Source organism: Limulus polyphemus, unplaced genomic scaffold (genome assembly GCF_000517525.1).
Source record: "Limulus polyphemus unplaced genomic scaffold, Limulus_polyphemus-2.1.2 Scaffold346, whole genome shotgun sequence".
Classification (NCBI taxonomy): Eukaryota; Metazoa; Arthropoda; class Merostomata; order Xiphosura; family Limulidae; genus Limulus; species Limulus polyphemus.
This window is the reverse complement of record NW_013665956.1, coordinates 607,823-624,060: the sequence shown is the minus strand read 5'-3', so window position 1 is coordinate 624,060 and position 16,238 is coordinate 607,823. Positions and strand designations below refer to the sequence as shown.

At 32.6% G+C, this 16,238-nt stretch overlaps 2 protein-coding genes across 2 annotated transcripts in view; one reads left to right on the top strand and one right to left on the bottom strand.

Annotated features, from left to right (window-relative positions):
* The window catches only part of LOC106457566 (E3 ubiquitin-protein ligase RNF185-like), a gene marked incomplete at its 5' end in the record, with an annotated part of 68,648 nt that overhangs the window by 42,047 nt on the left and 10,363 nt on the right, over positions 1-16,238 (top strand). Inside the window, one exon of the mRNA XM_013916998.2 lies at positions 424-481. Within this exon, the coding sequence (XP_013772452.2) occupies positions 424-481 (58 nt within the window). The remainder of the gene's footprint in view (positions 1-423; positions 482-16,238) is intronic.
* Positions 12,543-15,145, bottom strand: LOC111085357. Its single transcript, XM_022383565.1, has one exon. It carries the CDS (start codon positions 14,924-14,926, stop codon positions 14,324-14,326), a length of 603 nt encoding a protein of 200 aa, XP_022239273.1. The 5' UTR covers positions 14,927-15,145; the 3' UTR covers positions 12,543-14,323.

Sequence of the window (16,238 nt, the reverse complement as noted above, 5' to 3'; positions counted from 1 at the left end):
TAAAGGATTTTTGAGATGAGGAAATATATTTTTAATTTTATCATTAAAATTACTTTTCACATGGACTATTTAAAACAAATACTCAATATATTCATGCACAAATCTTTATTTTATTTTATCAAAAATATTTCACTAAGAAATATGACTTTTTGTATATGAAAGACTTGTAATATAAACTGAAAGACTGCCAAATTTCATGAAGATGTACCTACTATATTGAGAGTTATAAGTATTAAATTTATAATGACTTTAAATGAGTACAAAAGGTCATGTGACTCAGTCAAATTGACCGACCCCGTGTTGAGAGGATTAATGTTAAGAACAAAATGTTGACATGTATTGAATAAAGTATTAAATTTATTTTGTTACTTGTATCTTACTTTTGAAATATAAGCAAGATTGTTATTTTTTATTTCATGTCAGAGAAAAGTTACCACCTCGTCCACCTGGACAAAGATCAGAACCAGAGAGTAATCCAGGGGTAAGTTAATTAATATAAGCAAGAAATATTTAGGTTTGACTCTGCACCAGCTACAAATAAATTGTTTAATGCAAAGTTATGTAGTTATGGGTTAAGTACATAAGCCACCAACTCAAGGAGGTTTATGTTTGGAATAAAGAAATTCACTAAGAGACTGTTTAATACAAACACAAAATAATCTTAATACAAGATATTCATATGCTCATCTACATCAAAGTTCCCAAAATTATCTTGGAAACTGTTTTATGTCCAAATTATTACACTCTTTGTTCTGAATGGCAATATGTTCATTAATTTGATGTTCTATTATAATCATCAACATTGAAACTACAATGATAAAATTATCAAAAGTTATCTCGATATATTCTTTCAGACATGATTTCACTTATGCAATTGCAATAATAATTCTTCTAATATGTTCAGTAATAACCCTATTACATCTTCTGTTAACTTAGTTGAATATGCAGCAGAGTTAATGTTTAATACTCTTCTTTCCTCTGACATTATACAATATCATTACAAATGTTGTTAGACTAGATAAGAGAAAGCATTAACTACTTACAAGGAGTTTGTATGGCAAATATCTGCAAAACTCTGTAGTGTGGCCATTCTGGATCCGGAAGTGCAGCAAATATTCTGGGCAATTCTGAATCAGTTGGAGAGCTACAGGATAGCTTGACAAGCCAGGAACTGGCAAGGAACTACAATCATGGCATTTTATATTATTTAATTAGTATACTTACTTCTTATCAAGAAGTTCAGCATGCTCAATGCTGCATGTAAATCTTTTAATCTGATTGATACTTTTGGAACCTTTTATAAAACCAAAACCATGACTAAATAGGTAATTGGTTTGTACAGAACTATTTCTGGGCAATTAGCTGTCAATATGGGTGTAAGTATTCAAACTCGCTAACTTGGAATATATGGACAAAACTGATTAATTTTGGTCTTTTTACACACAATCTTCCACTTGTTGCTTTCTCTCAAAGTTCTGTTCAGTGCTAATAAACAGAACCAATAGCTCGTACTTCTCATTTTACACTCTGGAATATGTTTCTAGCTAACTAACTTGTATAATGTATTTCAAGTTCATCTTGTCCTTATTTGGTAACTTTGCTCACTTGTTGGCATCAAACATTTTTATAGCAGCCTGATTTGGTTAATGGAAATACAGTAAGAAATCTCTCTCTCTGTTTATAATGCTCCCTTTGTTGGTAATGTTCATATTGACTCATTGGTTTGTCTCAAGTGGAAGTCTCTAGTTCAAATCCCAGTCAAGTGGGGATTTTGTATAACTTTTTAATTATTAACTTCTCATGCTTAAAGCAAGATATTAAAATATTAGGAAAAACCACAATAACATGATAGGTTAGGAATTTGAATTATTTGTTAACATTTGATAACAAAGACTGGGTGTCATGGTGGTTATAGTGGTCGACTATCATTTGTAAGTCTTGTGTTCAAATCCTAGTTAAGTCAGGATTTTATGTTAATTTGTTTTATTATTATATATCTTTTCTTTTTATTATTATTTATTGTATACATCAAGCTCTGAATGTTTGGAAAAATACAAATACAGTTATAGATGAAATCAGGGATAATTTCATATTATGTAATAAACACCAGTGATGGTATGTGCTAAAAACAACTTAAATATATTTTCAACCCAATATATGATGTTACAATACATTACATTATTTTTGGAGTTTTTCACCTTAGGTTAGAATTTTTTTTTTTTTTAAATTTGTATGTATTTTTTATGAAAAGTTCTACCTTCTTGCATTTGCCTTCATGCAAATGACCAAATGTACACAAAAATGCTGTTTTCATGAAATACTTTATACATTTATTGTTACTATAATTAATTTTTTAGAAAACATGTTCATAAAATATTTATTTCCATTAAATTTTCAGAATTAAAATTAATCAGCATTTACCATCATATGATGGGCAATCAGATAACATATTATAAACTTCAAATATGATGTTATATCTCAACAATAACCTTGAATTAATGACTTCTGGTTTATGCCAAGAAATAGACCTAATTTCCCCACTTCCAACTTATTTCACCACCATAAAATTAATTTGCTTAAATTTTTGTATGCAAAATAACTGTATCTTGATGTGATTATGGTTTATCATCATATGCATAGGCTAGTCATCATCTATCATGTGGTACTATCTCAATCTGGCTTTTATATATATAATGTATTACCTAAAATAGTTTTTTCTTAGCATTAGTCTATTCACATCATGCCTTCTTTATATTTGTGTGAAAGGATATTCTTTTTAGCATTTGTTCTTGTTTCTCAAATTATTTGAGGATATTAATTCAGAATTTTATGTTACTACTAAACATGAAGATTTTAATTCTCCTTTTAAGTATTTACCAAAACATGGTAGCTTTTCAAGCTTCTGAGATTTCTATTCTGCTAACATGTTTGTTGATGAGTCTACTTGCTTGTATTGAAATTACTAAAAAAATAATGTACCTGCACAGGAGCAGAATTGCATGGTTTTCACTGCTTGTAATAACTGTCATAAACTTTTGTATGGTAACTTGTTTTTCCTTTATGTATTTGGGAACTTTTGTACCCTGGTTCATTAACACTAAACTGTAAAGTTTTAATATTGCCTAATCACTATTTGTGCTTGCTTAGTCTAGTGAATTTGTCTCATTCTCAATACATGTGGGTTCAAACTTTCAATCCCTCTGCACTGCTTTTAAGGTAGTTGCTTAGTCAGAGGGACATGAATTAGCACTTCACCTCATCAGATTCCACTGGGGGATTTATTTTTTCACCATTTCATGAACTTCTGTTCTTCATTGTATTTTCTATGTCAATCAGCCAAGATGTCTGCAATAACTATCCACGTGGTGGCCACTTTTATGTATTGAGTACTCACCAATCTCTGCCGGAGTGGGTGGGAGGTATTTGAGGGTCCATAAATCATATGTGTCATAGTGCTGGCAGTGGAAACTGAGTACATCAGTAGTAGTCACTGAATGCATCCCTGTCTTACTGGCTTATCTCACACTGGCTACTGTGATAACAGCATGATTTGTCCTGACATCTGCATTTTGGGATAAATAAATATTGCCTATATATGATTCTGTTTGCCTTAATACTGACAGTGCTACAATTATCCTTTTCCAGGAGAATGACAGGCACTTCTCTTTGGTCAACTTCCTCTTTCAGTCTGGATATTCTAGCTAAATGCTATTGTACAATTGCAGTATCATATTTGAAGTCAAATGAAATTCAAATATACTCTTCCCTCTACTATAAGTGACCATGCCCTTCTCCCCACAACAGTTAGATAAAATGTGATTATTAAAGGTTATAAGTCATCAAGATAAAGGTTAATGTAGAGGTAGTACCACGTGATATATGATTATTGACATATGAGTATGATTATAGGGCCCATAATCATGTGAAAATGTGTATTTATTCTATATATATATAATATAATTATATAACAAAATTATGCATAGGGAGTGAAATTAATTCACAGTGGAGGAATTGAGTTTATTTCTTGTCTTGGACCCAGAAGTTGTTAACACAAGGTAACAGTAGAAGTAAATATTTCTTTGAATATCATTTTTACTTCTAAAATATTAATTTTAAATTTGCAATTCTAATGTAATCAATAGTTGGAATACAGGGTACAGAACTAAACTTCTTAAATTAAATATAATTGCTTAAATATATTGTGATATAGATGAAAAATATAATGTTTCACTTGAGGCTTAACAAAGCCAAAAGCACAAATTTTGTCTTGTATACCTTAAGCTAAATTCAAAAGGATTTTGCAGTTCCTTAAATAACATTTAAAATCTTATTTATTTACCACAACAATTTTGTTGGAGCTGTAGTTGGCAAAACATGTTTTCTTTTCAATCAAAATAAATACAGATTCTACTGATTTTGTTATGAAAACCTTACCTTGCACCTTATTTTCCTGATAAAAAAAGCTTTGGATTAATTTTGACAAATTTCTTACTTTTGTAATATTACAAGTCAATCTTCTAAAGTACTTATTCAAGAGGTGGCCCAACATGGCCAGGTGGATAAGGCGCTCGACTCGCAATCTGAAGGTTGCTGGTTCGAATCCTTGTCCCACCAAACATGATCGCCCTTTCAGCCATGGGGCCATTACAATGTGATGGTCAATCCCACTATTCGTTGTTAATAGAGTAGCCCAAGAGTTGGCGGTGGGTGGTGATGACTAGCTGCCTTCCCTCTAGTCTTACACTGCTAAATTAGGGATGGCTAGTGCAGATAGCCCTTGTGTAGCTTTGTGCGAAATTCAAAAACAAACAAACAAACAAACTTATTCAAGAAAACTACATTACTCATAAAAATGATAAACCCTTTATCAACAAACTTTCAGGATTTACACTTTATATATTCATAAACTGTTGTCATCATCAGTAATTGGTCATGCTGTTTTTGACTTCTCCCTTGTGAGATATTTATTGAAGCATTTATTTGTTTTTTTTTGCATTGCTTGTTTTGTAATTGATGATGGCAGGTTAACCTGCTGTTTAAGTTATCTATCACATCTGTTTTAACTCTACACTGTCTCAGTGCTTTTGACCAACCTTGTAACCACCATCTAACCATGAATTTATACATACTATAACTCCGAATATACTAAGTATCTTCACAAAATTTGATAATCTTTTGTTAAACATTACAAGTCTATTATACACAAAAAATATATTTTTTTATATATTTTCACTAAAGATTTGCTTATGAGTTTCCAAAGTCTATTGATTTGGTCTGAGTGAAGTATAATTTTTCATGCTACGAATAAAAGTAATTCATTTTACAATTTTCAGTTTTCATTTGTATAACCTATAGAAACTCCTAAATGAATATAAAAAGTTAGTTTTTGATAAAACTTTATATTTTATCTATAATTTTCTGTACCCTAACACTAACTGTACTGAAATCATGAGATGAAAAATATGAAATGAAATCAATAAATTCCTAATACTTTTTTAATTTTTTCTTGAAATACTGCACATTATAATAGACAATTACAGTTACTTATCAAGATGGTCTCAGTTATCTAATCTTTTTGCATCTGCTTGTTTTTAATAATATTACTTTACAAAGCCTTTTAGACCCTTTATAAGTACATGACAGCCATTTAACTACAGTGTGAGAACTAAGTGTAAGCAACCCATCAGGTTACAATCATGTGACACATTTAGCTTGGGCTGGTCTTGTGTTTTTCATTTGTTTTTGTTATTTAACTTTATAAGTTTCTAATGTTTACACTGTAGTCACTTTTGTTAAAAATATAAGCAATAAATAAAAGTATACATGAAAAATCAAGAAATTTTGGTTTATAGTTAAAGTCTAATTCAGTAATGTGTATTTTTTTCATTCTGTGTTTGTTCTTCTCAAATCATTAATATTCTTTTGAAATATGCATTTTAAACACACAAAAAAAATATTTATCAGGCATTAGAATGTCTCGAAACTATTATAATTTAGCTGTCTTCTAACTAAACTATAAATAGGTTAAAAAATTCTGTTAGTTGCTTGGAGCAGTAAAACAATCACAAACAATGTAACAGGCTGAATGTGTACTTACTGACAGTAAAATTAAATACTTGTTGTAAAGAATCTATTAAAGTGGTTATAAGTAATCCAATAGCAATGTCAGAGAGTTTGACATTTTTTTAAAAACAGAATGACATGAGAGGGGTGTGTCATATGGGCTTGACATTTCTTTGTATCTCAGTAAAACAAGAATATTGGAGGTTCTGGTTTTTTGTTATCTATATTATGTGCTTCTAATTAGTTGAATACTCAGGTACAAAGAAAATCTAAAATGGGCAATTTAGAGCACAGACACATTAAGTGACAGAGAAATGAAGATTTAGAATTTATTTAAATATTTCCTTTTGAAATTTAGAAATTAAAACTTTAGATAATATAAGAATTTGAATTTTAAATTAATTGATCCAAACTTATTGACATATATTGATAATAAAGTTGTTTAATTAGATATTGAATGTAACATCTGTGGCCAATTTTTCTTCATATGTGGCTAATTTGTATACTTCTAGGAAAATACCCTTTTGATATATATATAAGTAGTTAGTTCGTATGCCTTTAGATTTCTATAACATTTTAAATTTTGAGCCTTTTAAAACCTGTCCTACAGAACTTAAATTACAACTAATTAGTAATGCTAATTATGGTGAATATTATGTAACATGTTTATTAATTTTCTGTAAATAAAAGTAGTTAGCCATTTTTGATAAAAGACGGGAATTGAATTTTCCAATCTTTAGAAAATAGTGTGGTTCACTATATTTTACTAAAAGGAATAATGGGGTCAATCTGTACATGATTATCCAATTGGAGGCATTGGCAGTCAACTGGGTTATTTACTTTCTTAATGTGTTTTCTGTAGTAGTACTAATAGTTGTAGTATAGAGCAAAATTTCATAATTTATAGAAGTATTAAGTAATATCAGTACTGTATTAGCTTTTTTGGCAAAATATTTTTCCAAGGTAAAACAAAAAAATTACTGAAATGTTGTATTCAAGCAATTTCATGAGGGGAAGTGAACTACATTAATGCATAATTGTTAATCAGAACTAGCCATTGAAATACTAAAAGTATGCTAAATATTTTATAATTTCAGACAGTGTATTGTACCAATGAAAAGTGCATAAAAATATGATCAATAAACAATTTTGTAAATCAGTACTGGGTGTAATTTTCATATGTTTTTCTGGACTGTGATACTGTATAATGATATAAATAACCTCTTCCTTCAATGGAAGACATTTAAACAAAATTGTCTTTTTTTTAATGCTCACCTAAAACAGAAGATCTAATTTAGTTTTTATGAAAGTCAACCTAGTTTTTAGCATTGTCTTAATAAATTTATCATTTCTTTTAATAGATATAATTTTTAAAACTTGTTTAAAATACTCATTGAAATTGCATATTGTTATTTGGGACACAAATTGGAAGCTGGAGTGAAGGTGCAACATGATATGCTCTTCTAATATAAAATAGCTTACAAAAGATGTGTAATATCTCTGAAAACATTTCACTTCCAACAGTGTTGTAATTAGTGATTCAGTCAGATGTGGCAACTAAATAAGGGTGCATTATGCAAACAGAAATTGTACATTTCTTTTTTTTTTTACTCCATTGGCTTTTTTCATAGTTTTCTATTGCCAGACTTTCATACATTTGAACATACAGCAAAGCTAGAGATCTTAATGTTGTTGCATTTGTTAGCTTATGCATATCCTTGCATAAGGTTGACTTCACAGTTTTCCAAAAAGTTAACAGAAGTCAATCTGTAGGACATGGTCTCTAGCCAGGTTTGAGAAGTTGCTTGTTCTTGTGTCAGTTCTTGCCTTTTGTATATAATTGTATGTTTTTAAACTAACATAGTTAAATTGCTCAGTACATTATTAAACATAGTTCACAATGTCATTCCTTTCTGATCTATCATGATCTGGCCTGTTTTGTAGAAGAATAAAGTTAATCCTATAGATTTACCAGTTCATCTTTTTGCCCAAAATTTATCTTCTCATTTCTGTAGTTCGTCTTTCAGTTGAATTAGCCTATACTTCTCATATTTGCCATCTTTGTGTTGTAAAACTTGATAAAGATGACATTTGTAATATCACTATAGCAAAGTATTGGCTTAGAATAACCCAGTTGCATGTCTGAGCCATCTAACAAAATTCTAAACCTACTCCATCATTTCTCAACTAAGAGATGTGTAACTGTTTGTAATAATAGTACTTTTGTTTTAGCCAATGCTAAATAATTAAAAGATAAATTGATACTTGATGGATATAATACATAGGAAATTATTAGTCTTTAAACTCTTTTTTTAAGAAATAATACAAGTTCTTAAGTATGTTTTTAGTCTACCTCATATTCAATAATCCAAGTACACATTCTGTTCTTTTTTTAAATTTTCACAATCAATGCTGTAGTGCACTAATCTTCTCCTTAAGAGCTGAGTTGTCAGTTGCCCATCCTTATTCGTATAACAAAAATATATCTCTTGTTCAATAATAGCTTTGTTTCTAGAACCATCAGTTAGTATACTGATAAATCTGGAATTCTGAATGTTATCAATTGTGTCTTGTATCATTGCTTCTGGCAAAATCTCTGCAGATTTGTTCTTGATGTAATTTATTCCTAAAAAACTCTACTTCTTGACTGTAAATGATAAAATTTTCTAAATTTTGTAAAGGATTTTCCCTGCATTGTGATAAAATAGGCCATTTTAAAATGTTTTTCATAAACATCACTTTTTTTTATTGACTTTTTGACTGATTTAGTAAATTCTGTACTCTCTGGTCCAGCTACAGCTCTTTTAAAGTTTCATATTTCTGTTATGAAAGTTTAATAATTCTTTCCTTAATACCCATCCTTTTCATAGAATCATATTTGTTTTTTGCTGCAATTTTCTTTCGTCTACCTGCTTTTTTCAATTTCTAATCTTTCTTTCATTTTTTCTTATCCCTAACCCCCTTGTTCACTGCTGAGAACCTTTATATGTCTCACATTTTCCAAAGTCATAATAAATGCTGCAAAACTTTAGATGCTGACCTTATTCTTGGTACTAGTTTCCAAACATTTTCAACTCATTCTGAGTAAGAATTATTCATTGGAAGGGTCCCAATAATTGCTTAATGCATTTTTAGTCTTTATAATATTAGCTCTTTGATTTATGCACCAACCAGTGATGCTAAGGAAAATACTTCTTTACAGATATCTTGAAGTTAAGGATAAAGTAAATATTACATTTACAAAGTGTCAGCTATTTTGTACATAAAATCATAATTTTTCAGCATCATGGACCTTAGAATAAAATCATGGCTGTAATTACTGCACCATTCATTATTCATGGTATCACCATTGGGGATTGCAACTCTGAAGTACACGTAATGACATAGCAAGAATAATAACAGATTAATGATAAGTAGAAAGTAAAAGAAGGTATTTATTGAAGTCTGCCCATTTATTTTTAGTGCCACAATTAATCTACAAGCAAGTTAACTTGTAACCAGCTGAAGTAATGCACTTGTCCTGTTGGAGAAGTGAATGAAAAAAAGTGAACTTGCCCTCCCTAAACTAATAGTGGATTGTAGGCCATTATGGGTTCTAGCACCTAAACACTGGCCCTTATTTGATCTTTCTTACTAGCTGTCTTATTTTGCATCTGTGTTATTTGGAATAACCCCCAATGCTTTTGGTAGCTATTGCTGTGAACATTTTCTTTTCAAATAATATCTTTTGTATTTCCTTAAAATATTGTATAATTTTGTTTGTTTGTTTTTGATACAATTATCTTTCGATAGAATTTTTTTTAATAATCCCATCTAAAAAAATTTAATTGACAAAACAGAAAAAAACTTATTTGAAAGTAAACTTTTGTTAATTCCATGAAGGGGTGGGGCTTTAGTTTAAAAATGAGGCACTGTTCAAGCTTTTCTTTGTTTTAAATTATTCTAATACACGCTTGTTATATACAAAGACTTGATGTGAGAAACACATTATGGTTAGAATAATGAAGTGTCTAGGAATAGGGAGCTCCATAGAGCCTTCGATTACAAATCTAAGGTATTCATGTGATTGATCATTAAGCTGATGGACTGTTTCTCTGATATATAGTTTGTTACATCTGCTGCATTAGATGCAGCAAATGATGCATTCTCAGTGTAGTGTTTAGTGAGGACCTACAGTCACTTGCAGTGTTGTTTGTAATGGATAAACATGTATAACAGGTTTTTATATTATACAGATGAGTTTCATTAACAAGAAGATTTTCTTGTTGTAGTTTAGAATGTACTAAGTGGTTTTCAAAATTTTTTTTATGGTTGTAAGAGATAAAATGAAGTGTAGCAAATATGCCAGCTGTTGTTCATGAGTGAACTAAAACTTAAATTAGTGATGTTACTAACATATGAAGAGGATGGTAGGTTAATATCATAGAGGAAATCTGACCACATAGTATATATGTGTAGTTTTTGTACTTTTTGATGACATAAGCAGGATAACCTTATACTTGGTTTAAATAAAACTGTCATCTCAGTAACTTTGCAGTCAAGATCATGTTCTTAATTTTTTGAACTGTCATTTAGGAATGGCATTCTCTGTTTAGAGAACTAAGCAAATGCCATACATTAAGCATTATCACCATCAGATCCACACAATAAGATTTCATCGTGTATTTTAACTATCTTTTATGAACTTCCTTGAAATGATGCTGAATGACGTGCCATCTAAAGGACTAACTTTTGCACCTTCTTGTATTCAAACTGATTATTACAGTCTTAAAACTGATGTTGAAAGATTTTTTAGATGCTTCTGCTTCAAAACACATTTTAGTATTAAAACTACTGTAGATACAACACTTACTGACACTATCCTAGACTATAGGCAGCACTACTTGTGATTTTGTTGTAAGTTTATGGAAGTTATTGCCGACCTGAAATTAATGCACTAAATATAGAAAATAAAAAAATAAATTCCAGTCCTAACACAAATAATTAAGAAAAAATGTATTATTCTCTCAGGAATCACACAGACAGTGATTAAACCAGTTGACAAGTGTGCTATTATGGTCATGTGACAAAAAGATACATAGAAACTGAACAGCTGAACATCCACATATGATAGACCTTATCCCAAGCACCAGAAATACATTAGTAAGTTATCAAAGAACTTACCCGAAGCAGTCAATTCTTGTACAATGGCAAAGTTTCATCTTGTAAAGAATCTCAAAATAGGAATTTTTACATATTGTTCAAGATTTACAAACCTAGTTAACTTGATACCTTTTTTTTTCAATTTACAACTAACCCACCTTACAGATTTCAAATTATCTAGATTGTCTTGTAACCCTTGATCTTCTTTTCTTCTTTTTTTCCTATGTTAAATGTTAAAGATAATAATGCTCTAAATCCTTTTAAAGACTTTCAACACATAATCTTTAGCTTACATCACCACCATGGGAATACAGTCATTATATACTACTAGACCACCGTGACCCGTTGGGTCAACCACAATTCAGAGTTTATGAAGAATTCAAGCTAATTTCAATATTGCTCCGAAATGAAGGTTTATTTTGATATAATTTAATTAAATGTTTCAGTCCATTCGTGTTATTCATAATTCAAGAAAAGATATTTGATTGTTGATCGGGAGTAAAAGGAAAGACCATTTCATTTTTCAAAAAAGGGAACTAAGAAGTTTCGTAAAGAGCGCGAACAATAGTTGAATGATTTTTTGACTGAGAAAATAAGCAAAAAAACAAACAAACAATCTCAGAGTTTTAGTAGTATATAGATAGATCCTTCAAGATCTTCTTTTTGTCATCTTACGCCTTTTAATGAAGATGGGAACATTGACAGGGAAATAATATAATGGCCAATGCTCGGCAAGAGGTTTTCATTTATAAAATTTTGTTGTTGTTCTCGACTTCATTTTTATTTTATTACCTTGTCTCCATAGTTATTATTTGCAAATAGTCAATAATATTGTAGGTCCATTTTATTGTTGTTCTTTCTATGTACCGTTATAACATATTTTCATCTCATCATTTCATTTCTGGTGTGCATATATTGTTGTATAAAAGATATTTTAAAGTGATTCATCAGGTGGAAAACGAATAGATAGATAGATACAAACAATCTGAGTTTTAGCAGTATTTAGATAGATATACTTCACAATGATAGCATTCTAGCTCTGACCACCATTTTGAATGAAAGAGAGACAAAATATTCTCCCACTGAAACCCTCTTTGAATATACCCATAAGTTCAGTGGTGAACTGTATAAGCAACATACTTTGCAATGTGTACATTCCTATGCAAATGTTGCAAATTGTTCATGTTAGTGTCTATGCTCTTCATGGGAGATCCTTCTTTCAAGCTTTGAGCATGGGTTGATGGATAGCTTTGTTTATGGCTGTGTCAAGATGTCACTGCAAGTCAGCTATAATTGTACCCCATTCCATGAGTTGTTCCTCCTTCAAGGAGTCAATTGGATTGAGGGCTGGACCACTTATCTGTTCTTTAATCTAGCCATTCCAAACATTGACCTGCTTGAAACACCTGAGGAATTGGTCCAGCTTCCCTTTAGCTGCACTCTCAAACACTAGGTAGAGATTTCTTTAACTTTGGTCATAGGGACCTGTGACATAAACCTCTCATTCACAGATTCTTGGCTAACACCAGCCTAAGACCCTTAAACACCGGGGATATATTGGAGAGGGCATGCTCAAAAACCCCAGCAATTGGAAAGGATTAGGTTCCTGCCTTTGGGTGGCAAAATGATTGGTTATCATTGGCTGCTTGTACATTCACTCTTTGCTATCTTAGATTTCTCTGTAACCCATGGTTGTTTTGGCAGTATATTTCCCATCACAGAAAAGCTCATGATTATCCCATGGATCACCAACTTCATCAGTTGATACCCACTGTCTCATCTGTTGCATTTCCAGTCTTTTTTTTAGCTAGTCTTGGATGGCCTTGACCAGAGCTGGGGTGAGCTACTCTGATTGGCAAAGACCATGTAGTCCTGTAGACATCATCCCATTAAATCTTAGACTCACTAGACCACAAATTAATGCAATGATCTTCAGTCATCTGTGTCTCCCATGTACCGAGATTGATCCTCAGCAAAAAAACTCAACCATTCTGGAAGTTTTTCTTCATGAGTCATAAATCTTTGCAGCATTGAGAAAAGTCTGATGCTCAGTAGAGGACTTCTTCTAGACCCAACTTTTCTTAGTTATGTCTTTAGACTCTTGAAACATGCTATTTCTTCAAGCCTTTTGTAATCGTAATAACTCAAGAGTTAAGAAGAACACTTTGAAATACACCCATCATGAGAAAAGCAGAAAACTCAAAAAACAAATCCTGTGGCCACGCACTAGATTCTCTCCTTCCTACCTGTTACATCATATTCTCAGATATACTGATTTCTTTAAGAATAATCAGGTATGATTTACAGAGTTAACAGAAAGATTTGATGTAAACAGTCTTACACAGTAATTCTGAGTTCTCTGACTTTGAGTTTGAGAAATGAGGGAGATGACACAGTGTGGAGCAAAATGAAAGAATCTTTATTTATGAAACAAAAAAGTCAAGGAGTTTGTGTAAGAGTCAGCAACTTTTCTGGAAATCTGCAGTGCTGAAGGATTTTGCTGAAGAATAACAGAATGGTCTCAGGCTGAGAAAACATTACATTAATGCCATTATTCTCAGGGTGCATGTACTACCCACATGACTGTTGGTCATTCCCATCACAAAAGAAAAAAAATTCTATATTTGAGGCATAATGTAACTTGCTAATGAAAAATACCACTAACCAGATGTTCAACTTCACATAAGTCTTTCCCACAAGAAACTGCTCTTGATACCACAGGTGAACCAGGGTAATAGAAATACTGTGAAAGGAAGTTAAAACACTTTTGGGACCAAACATTTTGAAAAATCATACCTTAACCCTTTAAGGACGGGCATCGTGTTGTGCTGCCGCACAGGCTGCAAAAAAAAAGGAATGAATAGCTGATTCGTATAAATACATTTATTTACAATCTAAGCATTTTTACATAGTAAGAAAAATTAAAATAACAAATTTCATTACTCTATAAACCAGGGGTGTATCTATGGAAAATAGCACCTATGGCAAGCACTGAAATTGCACCCCTGTGCAAACATCTGACACCCATCTTTTAGATAACTTTACCATAATATCAGCTCAAAAATACAAGTCAAGCTCATTAATCTTTTAATTAACAAATTATGGCACTAAGTGAAAATTACAACTGCACCTTCCTTGCTTTCACTGATGCAAATTGGTCTATGATGTGCTCAAAGTCAGTTTTTTCAGTTTCTTCTCTTTCTACACTCAGCAGAGCAAGATCACAGAGTCTGCTTTGACCCATGGAAGCTCTCAAATACGAAAGTATTAGTTTTAACTTACTGAATGATCTCTCACAGCTGGTGATGGAAACTGCGATGGTTAGCATTATCTGAATAGCAATGCGAAGACTGGGGAAGATGCTCTCATCTCCATACTGAACAATAAATTCGAGAAGCTCTTCAGGTCTTGATATTTTCATGTTGGCCTGACTTGATAGCAACATTATGCAATCCAAAATTTCTTCATATAGCTGCTGTCCATCAACATCAGAGCTGTACAATTTGCTCAAATTTTCGCACTTCTTCTTTAGGTCATTACTGTCGGTAGCGTAACACAGTCCCTCGACATCGAGAAGGAACCCAAACTTGGCGTCAGTGTCGTGCAAGCGAGCAAATCTTTTGTCCATTTCTCTGTGAAGACAGTCGAATGTTCCCTTCATGACTCTTTCCATTTCCTCCTTGGCTGTTAACCCAGCATCTCTCGAGTTCTCATCAGCCATTGGTTTCTTTCGTCTCTGATGTCTTTCAACTTCATTATTCCATTCTTGACAGAGACAGAGTCCTTCTTCGAGTGATTCACTGACCAACACTTCTCTTTCATCATCAACATGATCTTGGATGGGCTTTCAAATCCAGGGCAGCATCGTGAAAATTCATGCTAGGATCCTGCAGCATCTTTTGAATATGATCAATGCGAATGAGTACTTTGTTCCAAAATCCTAGCAAAGTCAGAAAATCGTAACTTAACATGCGGTTATACAGCTGCCTTGCGTCACTTCTTGTTTCACTGGTCTCGTTTTCATTGTCTATCATGTCCTGGAGAACTTGAAGTATCTCCTCAAGGTACTTGTTGACGGGCTTCACTGCTTCTGTCCTTGCATTCCACCTGGTTTTGGACTGCGTGACCACAGGCACAGCGTTTGTCAGTTTTTCCCAGTGCTGTATTGAACGGGAGAAGAACACGTTGAGAGCTTCGATGATTCCAATAAACGTGACCATCATTGTATCCTGCATGGCTGCATGCACACTCACCAAGTTAAGTGAGTGATTGTCGCAATTCACAAATACTGCCAGGTTGTTTTTCTCACCTATTCTTTGATGAACACCACATCTGTGTCCAGCCATTACAGCAGCGTTGTCATAGCACTGTGACCGACAATCCTGTAGCTCCATTTCGTCCTTCTCTAGCTGTTTCCAGATGTCTTCAACCAAGCTCTCGGTATTCTTCTGTCTTATCTGGATAAAACCAAGGAAGGACTCTCTAATATGGACTGTTTTCCTCTCAAAATCAGCTTCCACGTACCTCACTGCTTCTGACATATGCTCACAGTGTGCCTGATCAGGAGTCGAGTCGAACATGAGACCATAGTACTTGGCTTTACGAATGCTTCTCAGTAAACTCTGGCAAACAGTGGATGTCATCATGTGGATGAATTCGTTCTAGACACCTGATGAAGATAAGACGTGGATCCAGGATGACTTTCCACACGAGTGTGGTGTTCTTTCATGACAGGGTCAAAGATGACCAGTAGTTTCAGTAAGCCAAGAAAATTTCCCTCATTGGAGTCGTCGTCTAGCTCAAGTGACTCCCTGTGTCCTCGTAAAGCCAGGTTCTGAGTCGCAAGGAACTTTATGCAGTGAAGGATTTTCGTCAAGATATCAAGCCACTTCTGCTTTTCCTTCTCAATCTATGACCAAAGTTCCGCGTCAATAACTGCTCTGTTTTCAGCTAAATTTCTTTCCAATGTGAACTACTTCCAATGATTCTTAGCATTTTCATGAACACTAATCCTTTCATGTGCTTTCCACTGG

Excerpts from the sequence above, each read along its gene's own strand:
- LOC111085357 (XM_022383565.1), bottom strand. The coding sequence starts at position 14,926 with ATGGCTGATGAGAACTCGAGAGATGCTGGGTTAACAGCCAAGGAGGAA.